Genomic DNA, 20,937 nt, shown 5'->3' on the forward strand with positions numbered 1-20,937 from the left:
GCTACCATTATACAAATTTTAAATTCTAGTTGTCTTACAATCTAAATTCTAACTGTTGTATTAATTTTAATCCATCATACTATTTTTTTAAGCCAACAATGTATACATGTTTGCACTATTTGACTGCAGTTGTCATCATACATATTTATCCAGCCACTAACGTAAAGTTTGCTCAGCCGCCATTGTATGGTATTATTCTGCTATCATTGAAATTTTTTAAGCTGAGTCAGTTTTGTGTTTGCAACTGTCTATCACTACAAGTCCCCTTTTCCAAGTCGGTTGTGTCAAACTTTGTCTTGACACAGACTTTGAACTTGCCCTAGTTCAGAGTCATTGATGCTCTAACACCATGTTAAACTATGGTGAATATGAGATATGATAGAGAATATGAATGTAAGAGAGGATGTATTATATCGATCCATATCGAATTAAATAAGATGGTGTCATATATAGTATATATATTTAGGAGATTTTGTTATTCTCATTAGAAAATGGTTACCTAATTAAGAACTACATATGTAGATTAAGTTATTTATATTTTAACAGCTTTATTATTAATTTACGAAATCATCATTACAATATCTAACAAAAAGAGGGTCGTCAAGAGAGGTCACCCATGTTTTAACCCTATGATACTCTGGAAGAAGTCAGTGACGTCGTGTGCCATCCTAAGGCATTACAAAACTGACTCATACAATATCATGATGGCTTCCAATACTGATATGCCAATGTCGCAGAAAATTTGGACTCATGCCTCTCTCAAGGACTGTATCAAATCCTTTCTGAAAGTTTATAAAACAATTGTAAACCTTCAAACACCAATGACAAGCCTCCTCAGTAATGGCTCAGAATGTGAAAATGTGATCAACCATCCAGTAGTTGGGGCAGAAACATGCTTGTCCTTTAGCCCTAAGATGGTGGCTCTCCAAAACCCCAAAAAGCCATTGCCGTAACACTGTGACATAAAGCTTAAAGAATATATGACCCACCATGTTAGTACAGAGTTTGTTTGGATCATAACTACTCCCTGATTTGTGGATTGGATGAATAATGTGTCTGGTCTAGAAAAGGGGGAAGCCTGAACATACTAAATAAATCAATTATATGGGAGCTCAGTCAAGGGACTACACACCAAGTTTAAGGAATTCGACCTAAAGCCCTTCCTCATCAACTGCTTTGTTGGTATACATAGTTATGACTACTCTCCTGATGTCGTGGTCAGAGAAAAGGTGGCAAGTTAGGGGGCGGAGGAGGGAAGACGCAGGTGGCAGGTTGACCAGGAATATCATAAAGGGAGGTGGTGTGGGAGAACATGATTTGGGGATCAAGGTTAGGCGAAATGGTATGGGAGCGAAGAAAAAGAGTATGTCAAAAGGTTTTCGAGGAGAGGTAGAGGGAATCACAAAGTTCCTATCACCTCCAAGAGAGAAATGCTCATTTCTTACGATGAAGGAGATTACAATATTTTTTGTGGAGGTGGGCAGAGGAAGATGGGTCATGAGTGAGGGTGAAACGAAGTTATTTGTGGAGGGCTTTGCATTCATCATCAAACAAATGGTTCATGGGGCATGAGGATTGTGATGATGAGTAGAATGGGGGTAAGACTCAAATGTTGCTTCCACGAGGATCAAGGAAAATATCTCATGTTTTCCTATGGTTGTGTCTAGTGACATAAAATGGGAAATGGGGGGGAGCAACTCCTTAAGGTGAGTGGTGTAAGATGTGGCATAATCTCTATTGTAAAAGAAGGTAGTGTGAAGGGGTGGCGGGGTGGGCTAGGGAGTTCGGGAAGGAAAGAGGAAGCAGAGAGGGAAAAGGAGAGGAGGGCGTGGTCTGCTAGAGGGAGGCAAAAAATTGAAAGGTGTTGAATATGTGGGATAAGATCCTAGTTGGCCAAGACACAGTCCACCACCTTAGCTCCTTCACTATGGGGGAAGTAGGTAAAAGGTCTTGAGCCCAAAAAACAAGGGAGCCCATTCAAAACCAATATAATATGAGATTCAACCGACTGCAAGAGGTGCCTCCCATAACCTATGTGGGGTCCACTCCTATCCTATGAACTCCTATGAAGACTCATAGACTCTAGCTCTAGCTCTTGGAGGCAAACTATATCCTCAGCTTTGTCATGAAGAGGTACCTATATGTCTCTGGTGCAAGCATTGAAATCATGAGAAGAATGATCTTCCCAAGAGTGTAGTCAGAGATGTTTGCATAAAGATCGACAACAGGGTCCCCCTCAAACTCACTATCCAATGCAAAGTGCGACGAGGCCGGGGTGGGAGTAGCAAATTGTAGTGTAGTTGTCCCGAAGAAAAGGGTTGTTTTGATGGAATCGAACAAACAAAAATCTGGCATGTTCATCTAATGATACCATGGTAACCTTGTTCTAGAGAGAGTCCCATATAAGACATGCAAACCCCTGAAACCAAGGTTTCTTGGTAGTGAAAGTGGAAGCGAATTCAGGAGCGAATTTGGGAGCGATTTTTATAATAATATATTATTTTATATATTTTGATGCATATAGGTTAACAAAAGCATGTAGAATGATAAATTAGTTACACAAAGCATAAAAACATGGATTAAACAATATGACATCAATTATCTAGAAGTTATAATATTCATCAATCACATGTCCACAAGTTACAACATCTTGATTCTCATTCATCTTAAAGTTTCAAAGTTTCAAAATTCAATATATAACATTTGTCATCACTAGAGTTGTACGTGTAACCATTACCAAACTATAACAAAGAATATCAAACATGAAATGAAGCATTTCAACTTTCACGAAGCATCATATTCATAATGCATGAATCATTACCAATAAATTATAATTGCCGAATTCAAACTTCAAACTTAAATTGTCATATATTGTTTATAAAAATACCATAATAAATATCAAAGAGTCAATAGTCATAAAAAGTAATAGAAACTAGAAAATACAAGTAAATCAAAATTTCTTCTTGCCACGAGAAATTTCTAATTTCTTTTCTCATGGTCTAGGAGCAATAGGAGTCTCCTCCCGCATAGTCGGATGGCCACATCCAAAACTAGAAGGCACATGACCTCCACGTGAGGCTACAAATGGAGGTGGCAACAAAGATGGTGCAACTTGAGCATTGTTAGGGAATGATGGTTGTTGATGTCATTGTTGTTGCTTCATCCTCATTGTTCAAAAGTAATGCTTCCAATTGGTCTAAATGTATGGCTCCATCCTCCAAATTGTCCTCCTCCAGGTTGTTGTCCTAAGTGATATATCAATATGCTCTATCAAATTGAGCCCACTCACAATAGTGTGTCAACAACCTCAAGTTGTAATGCACACAAACCAAGCTTTCTGCCCTATTTTCATTAAGGCAATTTCTTTTCATATTGTGGATGAAGCTATAGGTTCTCCAACACCTCTTTGCAGAAGGAAACATTAACCACCTGTGAAAGCACTTTAACTACCAATTTTGCCAAAGTCAATATGCTCTATCAAATTGAGCCCACTCACAATAGTGTGTCAACAACCTCAAGTTGTAATTCACACAAACCAAGCTTTCTGCCCTATTTTCATTAAGGCAATTTCTTTTCATATTGTGGATGAAGCTATAGGTTCTCCAACACCTCTTTGCAGAAGGAAACATTAACCACCTGTGAAAGCACTTTAACTGCCAATTTTGCCAAAGTCCCCCCCGGAGCCATACATGTTCCACCATTCAACAAGATCCATTCTATCTCTATCATCAATTGCATGCAAAGAAATAAACACTCCAGTTTGATTGAAGTATTTAAGCTCCACACAATCTGGCACACTCCTCCCTATCAAGCACCAGCTTGTCTAAGGCTATCATATACCTATTTTGTACCTCTGGATCTGTATGGGGTTTTCTCCTAACCCCACCCCCAAGTGCAAGTTTGGCCAACTAGGATGGAGAGTGTATTTTGGCATAAGGAAACACACCAAGGCATCGAGTGGAACATTAAGGTTATTCCACCTTTTGACCACATGTCTATGAATATGATCATACAAGATGGGATCTTTCGACTAAACAATATCTTTGATTTTCCCTAGCATGTTATCCATTTGCTCATGCACCTCTCCAATCACCAGCGCATCTATATCTGCAAAATGAATCATGTTATAAATGGGCTTGGTGAACTGCAAAATATTCCTCACACTTTCCCAAAACTGACAATCAAGAACAATGTCCTCCACCTCTTGAAAATCTTCCCTGTCAGATGTTGTTGGAGCCCTGTCCTTTAATATCTGCCATGATTCACTTAATACCATGCTAGCCAATGCCTCTCTTACCTTCAAAAGGTGCCTAAAGGTGAGGGAATAGCTAGCAAATCTAGTCTTTACTATCTTCAATAGCTCCAACCTTGAGTGACTATGAAAAAGGCCATGGGTATTGTTATGATTGGTAATGAATCTTATCATTTTCTTGCCTTTCTTGTACAATGAACCAATCCATTTGTATTGAGGTTCCTTTATCTTAATAATGTCATGCATCAAAAGGTTCATTGTGTGAACCAAACACCTAGACCAAAATATGTTGGGGTATCTATCCTCAATAATTGCTCTTGCTACCTTAAAATTAGAAGCATTATTAATAATGACTTGGATGGCATTGTATGGCCCAATGCTTTCCATTGTTTGAATTAATGATTCTACAATGTTGATGTTGATCTTAAACTTAGATAAGTAGTCATGAGATGAAAGGAAGGTTGCACCAGTTGCAGATACACCAAGAACACATATCAATGGCTTGCCTTTGACATTTGTCCAACCATCAGATACAATGGATACCCCATATTCATTCCAAGAATTTGTGAATTTACCCAAAGCATTTTTATTTTGGCTTTTTCCCGATCAAGTCCCATGGTTCTAGATTTGTCATACCTAGGGCTTTTGTCTCCTTGAGGGGCATCATTAATGGCGGAAACCATTTCATGCCTATAAGGTGAACAAAGATCATTGAATGATATGCCACATGCAAAGAGAAACCGGAAAATTTTTGCATCCACATCATCCCTACTACCTTGGTCAAGGAATTTTGATATTGTTTTATGCCTTAAAGGGATGTAAGTGCCTATGGTTGTGAATCCACTACCATGGTTGGATGTTGACGGAGATCTTGCAATTGCTCTGTGTGCTAGTGGTGTCATGATCACCCTTTCATTTTTTTTATTGGTATTGTGCTTCCTCCTCTTCCCTTATATATTTGGTTCTTTGTTGTGTTGACACATTTACACAGGTTTTGCTTCCTATTTGTTTATTTCCATCCCATGCCATTTTCCCACGTAGATGCTTTCTAGCATGTGTGTATGAACCTGTGTAAGTAGATTTGCAATGGATGCATACAAATTTAGTGGTTCCACCCCCTTTCCCTACCCGAAGCCTTGTAACATATTTACACAAGGGTGTTTGGTCTACCCTAGTTTTCTTTACATTATCCTCCTCCTCCTCTTCCTCTTGGTACTCCTCTTCTCTAGAGTATCCCCCACCACTACCCATTTCTTCATCATCTTCATCACTTCTTCTTCTTCTGCTTCCCAACATACCAAAAAATGGAACCAACAAAATAAGACTAAGCCATATACCCATCATGTTTGTTGAAGGTTGAGATTATTGTCTCCAATAAAATGAGGGAGCAATGGGAAAGAGTAGGAGAAGAGAAGAAGAACATCTAGATTCTAGATTCATTCAACACATTTTTACACAAATATTACATGGAAAAAAAATAATGGGATTAGACCCTACCTCTTTGGCTCTCCAACAATCTCCCAAGCTTGCAAGCTCCAACGATCTCCCACACGCTCCTCAAGCTCAAACCCTCTCAATCTCTCTCTCACAAATGAAATGATGATAATGAGGAGGGGTGGATGCCTTTTATTGTTTTTGGCCCCTCCCATTTCCCTACAAAAAGACACCCCTCTCCCTTGGCTACGCACGGGATTTCATGGCGCAGGAGCGATTTGTTTTAAAGGGAACAATCACTCCTGTATCGCTCCCGAAGTGATACGGGAGCAATCGCTCCCTGAAAACCAGGGAGTGAAATTTTTTTACCGGGAGCGAATAGGGAGCATGCTCCTAGTTTCACTCCCCTGGCGCTTCCAATCAGAGTGTGCTTCGAGAGCAGATTCAAGGGGGTAGTAACCCTGCCTAAGACCCTCTAACATTGTCAGATCTAGTCTATTGTCCAATGGTACCCATGGATCGAGAGTGGGGTCTGCATGTGGTTTGCATGCATCTTTGAGGAAAAGGAGGTCGTAGGACACATATACATCACAAAATGAGCCCGTTGAAGACCAAAATGCACCATGACAATTCCAACAACCAATGGAGATGGGGGGCCAACCTCCCATAGTAGCCCCAACCCCAACTGAACAAGATCATCATTTGGCCCAAAGGCGAGAGTACCCCAAAGGGGTCGAATCATGAATGATGACAACGAGATCACAAATAACTGCCCACTTCCCTGCTTTCCATGTAGTTGTGACCCGGTCCATAGATAACTTGAGTTCTACCTGTTGTGATATGGTGAGGTCTTGATCAAGAAAGATCCTCTATGTGGGCAGGAGAGAAGTCAACCTTCTCTTAGCCTGTGGGCTCTAAGTTGGTCTTCGAGTGTCCAAAAATGAAGGAATATCATGGAGTTGGGGCCCATCCATGCGTGCTCAAGGGTGAGGTCCTTCAAATCTAAAGTGTCATGAAGGAAAGAGGTGCCTAGCTGTGAGGGATCTAAAAGGGGCTACAGGAGGGGGGAGCCCATGTACTCTCAGATTGAGCTATTGAGCTTGTTAGAGGTGTTCCTCTCATATAAAATGTGTGAGAGGATTACATATGAGAGCTAGAAATGTATGTTGATATACAGTCAAAAAGACTATACTTAATATAAAAACTGTGAGACATAACTATCTTAATGGACATAACTATACCTAATAATTCTTAATGTAAACAATGGTAATTTGATATATTACACCTGGATTTCCAACAATGTACACCACTATGTCTGTAGAACGGAATGAAATCTATTTTTGAATAACTTCTAAGATGGCAACATTGAGCAAGAAAATCAACTAACTCAGATATATTAGAAGAGGAGTTGCAGTAAATACTTCTTGACTAAAATGCCACCTCCGAGCCGAACTCACTGTAGCATTATTCTTTTGATCTTCAATAACTTCTTCTGGTAACACTGTCAGCAACTCCAAAATTGCACTGCTACCATTTCCATGTCCCTCCTGTAGCTCATTCAAACCCGCAAATAATTGTTCAATTGGTTTTTTCCATTCTTCTGATCGGAGGACAAGTGCTGATAATGCTAAGCAAATCTGTGTTAAGAGCTGTTGCACAGCGAAAAAATTGGTCAGAGGATACCAGTTGTTCCATATCACAAACAAACATTATAGCTGAAAACTTTGTTCACATATAAGTTAGAAAAGGAATACATTCAACAGAGAAAATTGAACAGTCTGGTATTCTACAAAACTACAAACAGTTATGTATTTACTGATAGAGCTGTAAAAGAACAACAAAATACCGGAGGAGGACCCGAGCTAAATCTCTTTGCAGCCAAGAGAAGAGCAGTTTGCAGGGCAGTTCTAGCTTCAGGTTGTAGGCAACCTCCTTCATTTTGAATCTGTCAAATCAAAATGTAATATTATAGGATTCCTTCATTTTCCATCTTCCAATCTATTGCATGTAAACAATGTCACAAACAATCTACTTTGAATCTGTTTGTATAGTGATTACTGATTACTACCTAGACAAGTTGATGCAAACACACAATAATAAGACAAAAATCTTGTCAAAGAGATTCCTCCATAACTGATAGTGCATCGCTGCATCGACAAAGTGAAAGTAATGACAGAGGACTAGCATATGTATTAGGATGTCCAATCCATCCCCCATCCAATTTGTTAAAAATGGTAAGCTTCAGTTTTGGTTACAACCGCCCTTTTGTATCATTATTATTATGTTTGGCTAAGGTCAACCTAGTCTATAATGGTTACTTGTGTGGGCTCATACCCCCCTTGAGGAAAGCGCCTTACTACCTAAAATGGGTGCAAACAAGCCCTGTCTTATTTGTATTTCACATCATGTGATCACTTTCATTCCTTGATTCTTTATAAAAGTGATTAGGCTACGAGCACATTTACCTATTGCACTCTCTTTTGCCCTCGGTTCTTATGGCTGCAATCTTCTCTCTCTAGCACACTTGATGACTCTCTCCTGCGCAAACTTATGGTTCAGCACTAGCACACTTAGGGTTTTTATGCTGCACTCACCTAGTTAATTTTAATCCTTTTCTCTTGTTAATTTAACACAACTCTCAAATAAAGTTATACTATAGCAACAGCATTTGTTGCTGAAGAAATGAAGTTATAGATCCAACAGTCACGATAAAAAAAAAATAGTATTATAACACGCAGAAGCATCAGCCGACTCCAATTTTCTCCCAGCTAACAATACTACCTTCTTTTGGGAAAAAAGTAACTAAAGAGACAGAGATCCACAAAAAACGCCTATACTTTGTGGGGTAATAGATCAAGACATGATATCTAAGCCAAGTTTGAAAATATAATTTAAATCATCATGAGGTTCACTAAGATTAGGAAGACGATGTCGAGTCCCAGTAGCACAACCGGTTAAGAAAGGGTTTTGTTAGTAAGGCGGCTTGTGTTCAAACCTCACTGGGCTGCTAAGCACATGCGCTAGGAGGAGACAGCTGACTTACAAAGAAAAAAAGATTAAGAAGATGATGACCATGAAAAGAGGCAAGTTTCAAGTTCGATGGATGTCCTGTGAGACCATCAACAAACACTATATGATCCTACTAAAAACGTGCATTTTGTTCTTAGCCAAACCATGGGGAAAACATTTGTTCAATCCATTAGGAATCAAAATCCCTCAATAAAATAGCATCCACCATTATGAATTAGTCTAAATATCCAAATAAATATCAATGAATCGGTAACGAGAATGATCAATAACAAAGACATCACCATGGCCAGAACTCTTTTGAAAGTGCACCAAGAAGAATATGGAATGCATACCAAAAGCAAAAAGGCATATCACGGAGAACAAGAAATCATCAATAAATCTGAGTCACATTTATATCCCATGATATGTTGCAAAGAAACTTTTGGAATATTATGTATGTTTGTGAAGAAAATAAGAAAACCCCCCGCAAAACATAATATCAACAATGAGAGGGGCTATCCAATTCATACTTTCACAATTTTAGAATGCAAAACGGTCCCCTTTTGGATCATCCCTTCCAGACGCTTCAATTTCTAACCATGGACAACTCCAAGTCCACACTTTACCAATAACAAATATCTTTAAATTCCTTAATTTTCCTTGCATCCACCAAATGGGCCCTAATGTTCAATGATTAAACTACCTAGAGAGATGTGGGGCTTTTACCCAAAGATAAACTTACATCACAGATTTAACTTTTCAAGTTTTCCTTCAATCCATGCACTTTTTCAATATCCTTTGAAAAGCAAAGCTGACATGCTATGTGATGATACTCCAAAAGCTAATGTTGCATCATAGCACATCCCCATCCCTTGTGTTTCCCTATCCATAGGGACTTGAAGACTACAGGGGGAAGTCCTTGTTTTGAAGGGGATACCTCAACTTAAGAACATCCCCTATTGATTTTTGTAGCATTGGTTGTGTTCTAGCCACTAATTTTGGTGGAGGGGCTAGAATACATGTATTCTCCAAGACCTAGAAATCGTTTCTAGAAATTCCACCTAGAGACGACTTAAATAAAATAATTAATCTTTTTTTAATGGTGCCTAAGTCTAAACTTAGGAAAACTGATTAATTAAAGGGTATTAATTAAGTCATGGTGAGATCTTTTAGAACAAGACATGGATCGAATTCTAATTATCTTAGCCCTCGATTATGTTTTAATCTTGGTCATTGAAGCCTCAACGAGAGATTATAAGAAGAAATTAGATGGGGGTTGGAGAACACACTTGGAGCCACCAAAAATTCGATTTTGTTGGGAAATCGATTTCCAGAGTCGCAGTTGTGAGTTGCCGGAGGTGATTCAGTAAAGTCGACGCAGTGAGAGAGGGGCAGGGATAGTAAGGTCGAAAGGAAGTTTTTCCAGTCTGGTGAGTGCATAGCAGAGAGACAGAGAATTCCACAGAGAGGCAATGTAGAGCTTCAGAGGGAGATCTGTATTTTGCTAAGGAGAAGTCGAAATTCAGTGCCAGAAGCCGGAGTGGGAGCCCAGAGGCCAGGAAGATCGAGTTTCCAGAGTAGCAGTTGATCAGTCAGCAAGAGAGACACTGGTCCGAGCTGGGTGACGCAGAGGCAGCAAGGAGCAGCTCATCTTGAGCCAAGGTCAGTGTCGGATCACCGATGGAAGTGAGATTTTTCTCACTAGACTTTTGTCAGTCATTTTCTCTGTATGGAAAGCTAGATTTGAGCTTCCATAGATTTGTACTCAGATTTACTACTGCATAATAATAAAACCCTCAGCTGTTGCACTGGTTTTCCCAAGTTGGATTTTTCCAGGGACATTGGTCCAAAAATAACGATGTATTATTGTGTGTGTGCATCTATTCTTCCAGTGTTTTTATTTCTTCCGCAATATATATTTTGTGAAGGTTGTAGTGTATATGTTTCAATATTTGTTGTAGAAAACTGCAAATAATTTGTTAAGTTAATTTAACAAATAGAAGAAATATTATCAGTTGTTGTAGTAGGATTCTGGATTTCGAAAATTTCGCATGGTATCAGAGCACAAAAAGAAGTCGGAGAACTCAGTAGCAGCGAATGAGAAGGAGGTTCGAATTTCTACATAGGCAGCAATTCGAAATCCTCAAGAGGCAGCGTAGTCCTTGTTGAATTTTCTAAGTCTATCCGTTAGAAAATTAATCTGTATTCTGCTGTTTATTTCTTCTAATTGTAAATTCCGAACAATTTATTTAAAACATATAAATAACGAAATAAACACAATACAGTCTCAACATCTACAGATAATCAGCTAAAAGAAAACAAACACATAAGTGACATTGTTATTTTTGGACAAATGTCCTCGGAAAAACCCAAAGCGGGAAAACTGGTGCAGCTATTCTGAGGGTTTATTATTATGCAGTATTTCCTTGAGTACAACTAGGTGCCTAACCGGCTCACCCGACAGAGAAAAAGTACACAGCAGCAATACCTCTCTATTCGAAAACAGGTATTCAGAAAATCTGTCCCACGAAACCCTCTCCAACGACTCTCAAGCTCTGCGCTAGCCCATCTGGCCTCTGTGTCAACCTCCTATTGCTCTGCATCAGCCCTTTGAGGCACTGCGCAGCCTCTGGGACCCTCTGCGTCACTCCAGCTACTCTCCGTGTGGATGACGCAGTCCCTCAGGCCTCTGCATTGTCTCTACCGGGCTCTGCGTGGCCTGCTCTGGCTGCTGCTCTCACTCTCTGCTTCTGCGCTGGTCTCTTGGCACTGTCTCTGCCTCTCCGTCCAGTACTCACTGCCCCTCGCTGCTGATCACTGATTCGACTTTGCTTAGCAACCCCGCTCTAGCAAATCGAATGACTAATCACTCTGGTGTATGTTCCAACTGCCCCTCAAGCCTCCTCTTATACTTTTCTTGTTGGTCCTTCAACGACCAAGATTACATCTCTAATCCACGACTAAGATTAGATTTGGCATGATCCGTGACTTTTGGAACCTTCTAACCCAGTTTTATATTAATACCCATTAATATTTTATTTTTCCTAAGTTTAGACTTAGGAACTCCATTAAAAATATTAATTACTTTAATATCTCCCAAACCGAGTACAATCTGTCCAAACCATTTCTGGGTCTTGGGGATCTCATGTGCTTTAGCCTTTCCACCAATTTTCATGGCTAGAGCACATCAGATGCTACCCCAAATCAACACTCCATCTTAGCGAGGACTGTGTTCTAGTAATACTCTGCATTGAGCATCACTCTGATTATAGGGCACCGGTACCTGTGTTAATGCTAGGCCTCCCCGCCCAACATCCTCTGCATTGTTGCATCCTGTACTGCTGCCCATGGCCCTGCCACTACCACTGCCACTTCATTGTTGCATCCTGTACTGCTGCCCATGGCCCTGCCACTACCACTGCCACTTCTGCATTCGTATGGCAACTCCCTCCGCATCAGTGTTGTTGCTAGTCCATCCTCCCAACACTACATCTGCACTGCGTCCCCTCTCATCATGTTGCATTGTGCTACTGCACTGCAACTTAGTTACTAAGAAGTAACTAACTGATCCACCCAACTTCTGACATCCCTGTCGGGCTAGAAACACTTCCGATGTTGAAGCTCCCTCTGTCGTTAACAAGTGCTCCCTCTACTGACCTCTGTGTTGCTACAACAACTTCCTGCATCTCACACCATTGCAAACCTCTTTGTGCCATCCTGCACTGTTGCAACACTCCTGTGCCTCTTGCACTATTGCAGCCTGCTAGCCTCGCGCTGCTCGGGGACTCCTGCACTGTAGCACTCTCTATCGCTTCATCCGCATCCATCTCTACTGACATCCGCCAGTCCTGCTACTCCTCTTCGGGGCTCCTATAGCAAGGTATAATCCAAGAGGTTGGGTACCTCAAGGATCCTGCCCCTCATCGCCTGTAGTCCTCCTGACTACAGCTCGATGTCTCCCCACCTCTTCTCTAGAGGTACATGAGCACTCATGGCACAATCATCATCCTCCTCGACTTCCTTCTCTGCCTTCGTTGGTGTTGCCTTAGAGTCAAACGCCTCTCCCTTGTTCTTCTTCCTCGGACACTAGTTCGCATAATGACCTAGTTCCCCACAGTGGAAGCACTTGACCTTGGAGAGGTCCTTCTTCTTCCTCTTCTCCTGCTTTCCCGCAGATGCTAGAGCTGCATCCTCTTCCTCTTCCTTCTTGGTCTGAATTCCTTTATTGCTACTTCCCACCTTGCTCAATCGCCTGATCTCCTCTTGGCGAAGAGCCGCCCACAATTCTTCCCAATCTGAAAGATCCGCCCTGCCCAATATGCTCTGGACAAATGTCTCCCACTCCTCGGAGACTGCGTTAAGTGCATCCTCACTATCAATTCTTCATCTTGCGTAGCTCCTATGGAAGTCAGTTGGTTCTGGATCTCCTTCAATCGACTGAGGAAGTGATCTATCTGTTCCCCCTTCTGCGTCTGGTATGACCTTAGCTAATTCTCAAGTAACATCTTCCTCTGCACGAAAGTATGCTGGTACAATGTCTTCAAGGTGTGCCACATCTCCTTTGTCATTTCCTTCTTAGCGATATGTTGGACCACATGATCCTTGACCCCATCAAGTATGATGCATTTTGCCTTGGCCATTGCCTCCTCGTACTTCTCATTAGCTACTGGGTCAACTGGGATAGTGATTACACTCAAAGCGAAGCCCTTGATGCAATGTCTATCTAGAATGGACAAGATCCTGACCTTCCAGACCACAATGTTGGACGCCCCGTCCAGCCTGTCTTGATCTCTCATCCCATTCACAGCCATCTTTCTGCTCTTCTATCGACTCCTCCAAGTCTCTCTACTTCCCTCTGGAAGTTCTCCTTTCGACTCTTGCTGAGTCTCTCTACTTCCCACCCGGAAGTTCTATGTTGGACTCCCTCTAAGTCCCAATTTCCCTCTTGGAAATCCTTCTGCTAGTCATCAAGTTGCCCCTCTCCGATTGTCTGTGCACCCGCAACATTAATCCGGATTCCTTGGCTAGAAATCCGCCTCAACAACAACTTCCTCTACCTTGGTTTTGCCCTGTTTGGTATTGTTTTGACCACAATACCCCACCAACTTCGCTCCTGCAAACTGCCCACAGCTTCCTATGCCCTAGCAACTGAAGGAATGAACCTCTAGGCTCTACGCAATCCCGGCACTGGCAAAAAAAGCTTCGTCAGCCACTGCGTCAACCCTCCTGATCTCCGCGTGAGCCTCTCGCTGCCCTCCTCAGCCTCTACTCTGGCCCGAACTGATGACACAGTCCCTCTACGTCAACCCTTCCTTTGTCGCTTCTGCAAGGGTTAGCTTTCTGTCACTCGAAACAGCTGATTCTGCTGCAAATGCTCTGCTTAGTTGATGCCTTCATCTTTCCTGTGATCTGCAACCATGCTCTGATACCATGTTGAATTTTCTAAGTCTATCTGTTAGAAAATTAATCTGTATTCTGCTGGTTTATTTCTTCTACTTGTAAATTCTGAAGAAGTTATTTAAAACATATAAATAATAAAATAAACACAATACAGTCTCAACATCTACAGATCATCAACTGAAAGAAAACAAACACACAAATGACACCGTTATTTTTGGACAAATGTCCCCGAAAAAACCCAATGCGGGAAAATCGGTGCAACTATTCTGAGGGTTTATTATTATGCAATATTTCCTTGAGTACAACTAGGTGCCTAACCGACTCACCCGATAGAGAAAAAATACACGGCAGCAATACCTCTCTATTCGGAAACAGGTATTCAGAAAACTTGTCCCACGAAACCCTCTCCAGCGACTCTTAAGCTCTATGTTGGCCCTTCTGGCCTCTGCGTCAGCGCTCTGAGGCACTGCGCAGCCTCTGGGACCCTCTACGTCACTCCAGCTACTCTCTGCGTGGATGACACAGTCCCTCAGGCCTCTACGTTGTCTCTGCTGGGCTCTACGTGGCCTGCTCTGGCTGTTGCTCTCGCTCTCTGCTTCTACGTTGGTCTCTTGGCACTGTCTCTGCCTCTCCGTCCAATACTCACTGCCCCTCGCTGTTGATCACTGATTCGACTTTGCTTGGCAACCCCGCCCTAGCAAATCGAATGACTGATCACTCTCGTGTATCTTCCAACTGACCCTCAAGCCTCCTCTTATACTTTTCCTGTTGGTCCTTCAACAGTCAAGATTAAATCTCTAATCAACGGCTAAGATTAGATTTGGCTTGATCCATGACTTTTGGAACCTTCTAACCCAGTTTTATATTAATACCCATTAATATTTTATTTTTCTTAAGTTTAGACTTAGAAACTCCATTAAAAATATTAATTATTTTAATATCTCCCAAACCGGGTACAATCTGTCCAAACCATTTCTGGGTCTTGGAGATCTCATGTGCTTTAGCCTTTCCACCAATTTTCATGAGTAGAGCACATCAGAGGTTACCCCAAATCAACAGACCTTGGGCCAAGAGGGTCAGTTTCTGAGGAAAATTTATTTCTCTGAGAGAGTCGACAAAGAATAGATTTTCTAGATCAGAGGTTACCAGAGGCAAAGGGAGGCGTAGTATTTTTCCTTGCGGAGCAAATCTTCAGCTGGGATGCAATTATTTTGCAGCAGTTTGCTAGTGCAAAATAGCGTCAGGACGAAGGAAGAGCACACACAGAGGGAATTCTTTTCTCAGGGGACTTCTGTGAAAATTCTTACACTCTGAAGGAACCCCTACTATAGCAAATCTGAATCTACTTCACTTACTTGATTTTTTAAATTACATTCATCAAGTTATTCTTTTGAATAATGAAGCAAATTACTTCTGCAACCTACACTAATTAAATATTTGATCTCATGAAACAAAAAACAGAACAAAGAACAAGATGCATAGGACACACTTATTTTTTGACACAATTGTCCCTAGAAAATCCCAATGCGGGAAAACCGGTGCAGCAGCTCTGAGGCTTTATTATTATGCAGGAGGAATATCTGAATACAAATTTAGGATGCTCATCCAACAATCCTTTAAAGAGAAAATACTGGTGGAAAATCTGAGAGAGTTTTACCTCACTTCACCTGGCAAAATTCTGGCTGATCAGGCACAAGACTGGCTAGCCCCGGCTATTTCTGCGTTGGCTTTGCGTCGGTCCTGCGTCACCTTCTCTTCCCTCTGCGTCAGCTATCCCGACTGTTCCAGCAGTTCCTGGTAGTTTCGGTTGTTCTCGGTAGCTTCGGTTGTTCCGACATTTCTGGATTCTGCATGACAAGCAGCTTTTCTGCGTCAACTCTACCAGTTGTTCCGCCAGTTCCTGGCAGTGTCGGTTGTTCCAATAGTTCTGGATTTTGCGCGACAAGCAGTCTTTCTGCGTCCGCTCTCCCGGCTACTGCACTGCCTCTCTGCGAGCTCTCTCCCCCTCTCTGTTCTGTATTCTCTGGAAAGTCCTTCTCCCGGATTCTGACTGCCCCGCCCCTTTTTTCCATTTAACAAATAAACAAAAAAATAAAATAAAAAAAACATCCAAAATACCAAATTAGTTGTAGAAGATATGGAAGCATGCATATTTGTACATAAATCAAGATAGATATGGCATCCATTGTACATTAATGATTAATTATTCGACCATCAACCATTTTGATGCGTCAACCATCTAGAATCTAGATTCTTCTCCTTTTGTCTAGCCTTTGCCTCTACCTAGATTGTCTAGGGATATTAGTCAACATTGCCCAAATTTGATCAAATTACCTAATCCAAGCCTTAAAATATGATAGAAAAAGATTAACATGCTTAATCGATGATTTTGACTTGATTGAAAAGTAATATTTTGCTAAGGGCATGACAAAGGAGTTCAACAATCAACACCACCAACACTAGGGTACATATAGGGCTCGGTGCTCTCGATTAAACACTAATCACATACTCTCATACATGATATAATTTAAAGAAATGCCACGATCCCATTGATCTTGAATTCCTGAAAACTGTTAAGTCTGCTGAATTTTGAATAGGATATGAAATTGTATTTTCTCCATATTGTTGATTTGGGGTGGCATCAGATGTGCTCTAGCCACGAAAATTGGTGGAGAGGCTAAGGCACATGAGATCTCCAATACCCATAAAGGGTTGGGGCAGATTCTAAACAGTTTGGGAGATATTAAAATAATTAATATTTTTAATGGAGTCCCTAAGTCTAAACTTAGAGAAAATAATGTGAATTAATATAAAACTGTGTTTAGAATAGTCCAAAAGTCATGGATCTAGCCAAATCTAATCTTAGCCGTTGATTAGGGACTTAATCTCCGCCGTTGATTTGTCAACGAGAAAAGTATAAGAGGAGGCTTGAGGGTCACTTTGAGAACACACCAAGAGATCAAGATTTCGACTTTCTGGGGCTGGGTTTGCTGAGAAAGTTGAGAGAGTGATCTAGAGTTGCAGCTAAGGGGCAGTGAATACAAATGCAGAAAGGTAGAGATAGTGCCGAGAGGATCAGCGCAGGCTGACACAGTCCCTAGAGGCTAACACAGTCCCCAGAGGCTGATGCTGGGGTTTTGCATGGGGCAGATTGGAGTTGAGAAGCTGTCGGAGTGTTTATCCAGGTTTTCAGACGGAGCATCTGTCTTCGAAGGAGAGGTACTACTCCTAAGATTTCTCTGTTGGGTGAGCCAGATTTGGCACCCAGATTGTATTTTGAAACTGCTTAATAAATCAAACCCTCAAATAGCTGCACCGGTTTTCCCGCATTGGGTTTTTCCGAGGACATTAGTCCAAAAATAACGATTTCATTTGTGTGCTTGTTTCTGTTTCCTTCAATTGATGATCTATGATGTGTTGAGCATGTACTTGTGTTTATTTTCGGTATTTACATGGTAAATAACTTGTTAATTAATCAGAACAAGTAGGAAGGAATAAATCAGAAAGCACATGGAGGGTTTCTAACTGTTAGACTTAGAAACTTCAACACATATGAAGTCTGATGAGGCTGGAACCACTCTCAAACATCCTGAGTCATTTCATGGTAATGTTAAAAATTTAAGTAAAAGTGACATTCTCCTTTATTTTTTTGACTAAAATAAAAAATAAAGGAGAATGTCACTTTTACTTTAAGAATTTAACATTACCATGAGAGAGCATCTAGGAAGCATCTAAGGAGCATCAAGGGAGCACCTTGGGAGTGTCCGAGAAGCCCCAACTCAACTTAAGTCAAAGAAAAATAAATAAAAATTATTTAGAACCCTGTCGAACTGCCTGTCTCCCTTCGGATCCGTGCCCGGTCCGCCGTGAATCCGGGGAGGATTCATCGTTGGATCCGCGGTTCGGAAATTCAGAAACCGCAGATCAAGCTGGCACGGTTCCAAAATTCCAGGAACTGTCTTCGTCAGCCCGATCCACGGTTCCGAAATTCCAAACCGCGGATCCGATGACGACTCCCCCAAGGATCCGTACAGGACGTGATTCGTGGTTTGGATCCTTGGGGGGCGTGTTTCGTGCAACACTAAAACACATAGATTACTTGCTTAAGTAGCCCATCTAGATCAACCCTTTATGCACTTGTTGTCCTTGACACCTGGCAAGTCCTTTGCCTCCTTCAATCAGCTACTCACAAGGGTTTCGCTACTCCAAAATACTTGCACACTTCAGCTCCAACAGAATTGCCTTCGCTCAATGACTATGCTATTGCATGGTCACTTAACATAGGCTCAACAAATCTGGCCTTTCACAGTGATTTGCCACTTCAAATGTAATGTACAATTGGCTCCCAAACAAGGTCTTCAACCCAATGATTTGTCCTCCCAAAGTCACTCTACATTAGGCCGTTGACACAGTGTTACAACACACTTAGCAGAACAGATTGCAAGACATATACTCAGCAATCATCTACACGATTAGCAACTCATCACAATACATCCACAAAATTAAGGCAACTCGGGCCTGACTCTCTAATTTTTTGAGGTTCCTCAGCCTCCTATTAGGCCTACGTCCTAATCATAGTCAACTTCGCTCCCCTTCTTACCTCAAATAACCTCCTCCAAGACTCGGTTATCATTGCTTAAGGTTACATTCCTCTTTGGCTCAGCGACCTAAGGCCTTATGGCCACTCTAGGGTTGCAGCCCTCCTCCCTGCATAGGACAAAATAGAGATAAGCCTCTCAATCTACTTCTTAGGGCTTCGGCCCTCTCTCTAGAGCATAAACGGACTCCCCATTTTGCACGTCCAGCTCCTTCTATTAACACAGAAGAAATTCGGCCTCTTTCTCCTTGACCGAAACACTTGCCAACCCAATACCAAAGCTCATTCTCTCTTGAGGATCTGCGGTTCCCTTCTTCATTAATCAACAAAAGAGTTATTATATGTTTGATGTCCTTGAGACCCTCTGTTCCAACCTCCCACACGCATTAGCCTTCTCACTATAGTTTCTTAGGTCCTCAGCCTAAAACCAACAGACTCTTCTTTCTAACCCTCGGCACTTGATCTAGGTCTCAGTGTAACGAACAAAGTTCGTATACGCAGCAATAATCTTCAGAATACTTCAAAGACAAAGACATTCATTGTAGGACAAATAAATGTATATTGAATATTGTATAAAAGAATTGATTTGGTGATAACATTTAAGTGTGAGGGCTTGCTTATATAGCCTAGGTAGGTACCTTTTCACCAACGGTCATGTCCTTAGGGACATACATCTTCATTAACTAATTACTAGTTAATTAATCATTATTTATTATTATTATTATTGTTTACATTATTTGTATTATTTTATATATATTTTATTCATAACATTGCCTTCCTCTTCAAAAAACTTTGTCCTCAAAGCTTACTGATGAAAGGGCTTGAACTCTTTTTCCGTTTCGAATACCTTTTTGTCTCCGAACTTTCATCTTCGTTGATACAAGACAATATGATCCTTGGAGTGATAAACAAAATTGCCGAACTGAGAAGGGATCTGACTATCCTAGACTAATCTTTTGTGTAATCTTCGAATCACTGGAAATTTGTAATGAATTCTTATAGTAGTATTCCTTGGAACATAAATATGTTGTTTATGTTCTGAATGGTTCAAATATGTAGACTGACTTAGTTGTCTGCTCTCGTGATTTGGATGTCGATAAAGAGTTCTTCTGGTTTATGTAGACTGACTTAGTTGTCTGCTCTCGTGATTTGGATGTCGATAAGTTCTTCTGGTTGGACTTTCCCTTATCATGTGCGTGGCAGTTTCCTGATTTACTTCAGGTATTGTTGTTGTTGAATTGACTATTGAATCATCACTTAGAATTTCCATTGTTTGAACAGCAACTTTTGAATATGTTTTAACTTCTATCGGTTTGTCATCATCTTGTGTTGTAGCATTTACTGGATCAATATTCATTCCTTTTTCTTCAACTTAGACTATTGTACCTGAAGATTTTGATGTTTCTTTTGTGATAAGTTCTTCAAATTTGTTTCATAATAATTTCTTATCATTTTTAAGTTTTTTAATTTGATTGAGTAGATTTTGGTTATGATTTTTGAGACGTAAGAGTTCTCCAGTTTTTTCTTCCTCACTCTTATTTTCAATGTTTTGATGTTTAAGCTTCTCATCTTTTAGATCTTTGATTTGTTCTAGTAACCTTTGATTAAGGTTTTTTTAGCACAAATTTTCTTCTTCTTTCTCTAATAGATTTTCGTTGAATTTCTTTTCGAAACATTCCCTTTCTTCTTTCAATTTTTTCTTTGAATCTTTAGACTTCTTAAGCTTCGCAAGTAACTTTTTACTAGTCCCTTAGACGCCAAATTTCTTTGTTACTTTTTGTTGATTCTTCATAAAACTAATCTTCAAAATCTTTATATTTCTTTTTCTGATACTTCGTTTTTTTGTTGTAGTTTTGTGAATTCCTCCTTAATCCACCATACCCACTTTATGTTTTACAAAATGAGCATCAAGTACAAAATATTGACTTATTTACGCAATTCATCTTTAGTTTAAATTCCCCTTATAACTTGATAACTTGATCAACATTGTTGAGTTGCATTTTAGGATTATTTATTAATTTCAATTGACCCCTTTTAAAAATAATAATAATAATAATAATATAACACTTTTTTTTCTTTAATCTCTTTTCTTTTATAATTTTATTTATATAATTATTTCCAAATATTTTCAAAGACTTCCAAACTCCTTAATACTCTTTTCCCTCTTTAATATACCTTTTAATTCTTATCTTTATTTTTTTCACTTTATTTTATTTTTAAATAATCCTTTTCTCCTTGTGACTTG

At 40.4% G+C, this 20,937-nt stretch overlaps 1 protein-coding gene across 5 annotated transcripts in view; it reads right to left on the bottom strand.

The window, feature by feature from the left end:
* Positions 1-20,937, bottom strand: part of LOC149201659 (transportin MOS14-like) — a 458,994-nt gene that overhangs the window by 424,008 nt on the left and 14,049 nt on the right. For all 5 annotated transcript variants that reach the window (XR_016253876.1, XR_016253875.1, XM_089402969.1 and 2 more), the window contains exons 2-3: positions 7,533-7,631; positions 7,108-7,335 (exon numbers count right to left, since the gene is read on the bottom strand). Coding sequence is in view for 3 of the 5 variants with exons in the window: in XM_089402969.1 (XP_089259095.1) it covers positions 7,108-7,335; positions 7,533-7,631 (327 nt within the window). In the remaining 2 variants the exon portion in view is untranslated. The remainder of the gene's footprint in view (positions 1-7,107; positions 7,336-7,532; positions 7,632-20,937) is intronic.

Source organism: Pinus tabuliformis, chromosome 2_1 (genome assembly GCF_031772625.1).
Source record: "Pinus tabuliformis cultivar Carrire ecotype Pingquan chromosome 2_1, CPIR1, whole genome shotgun sequence".
NCBI classification, from domain to species: domain Eukaryota; kingdom Viridiplantae; phylum Streptophyta; class Pinopsida; order Pinales; family Pinaceae; genus Pinus; species Pinus tabuliformis.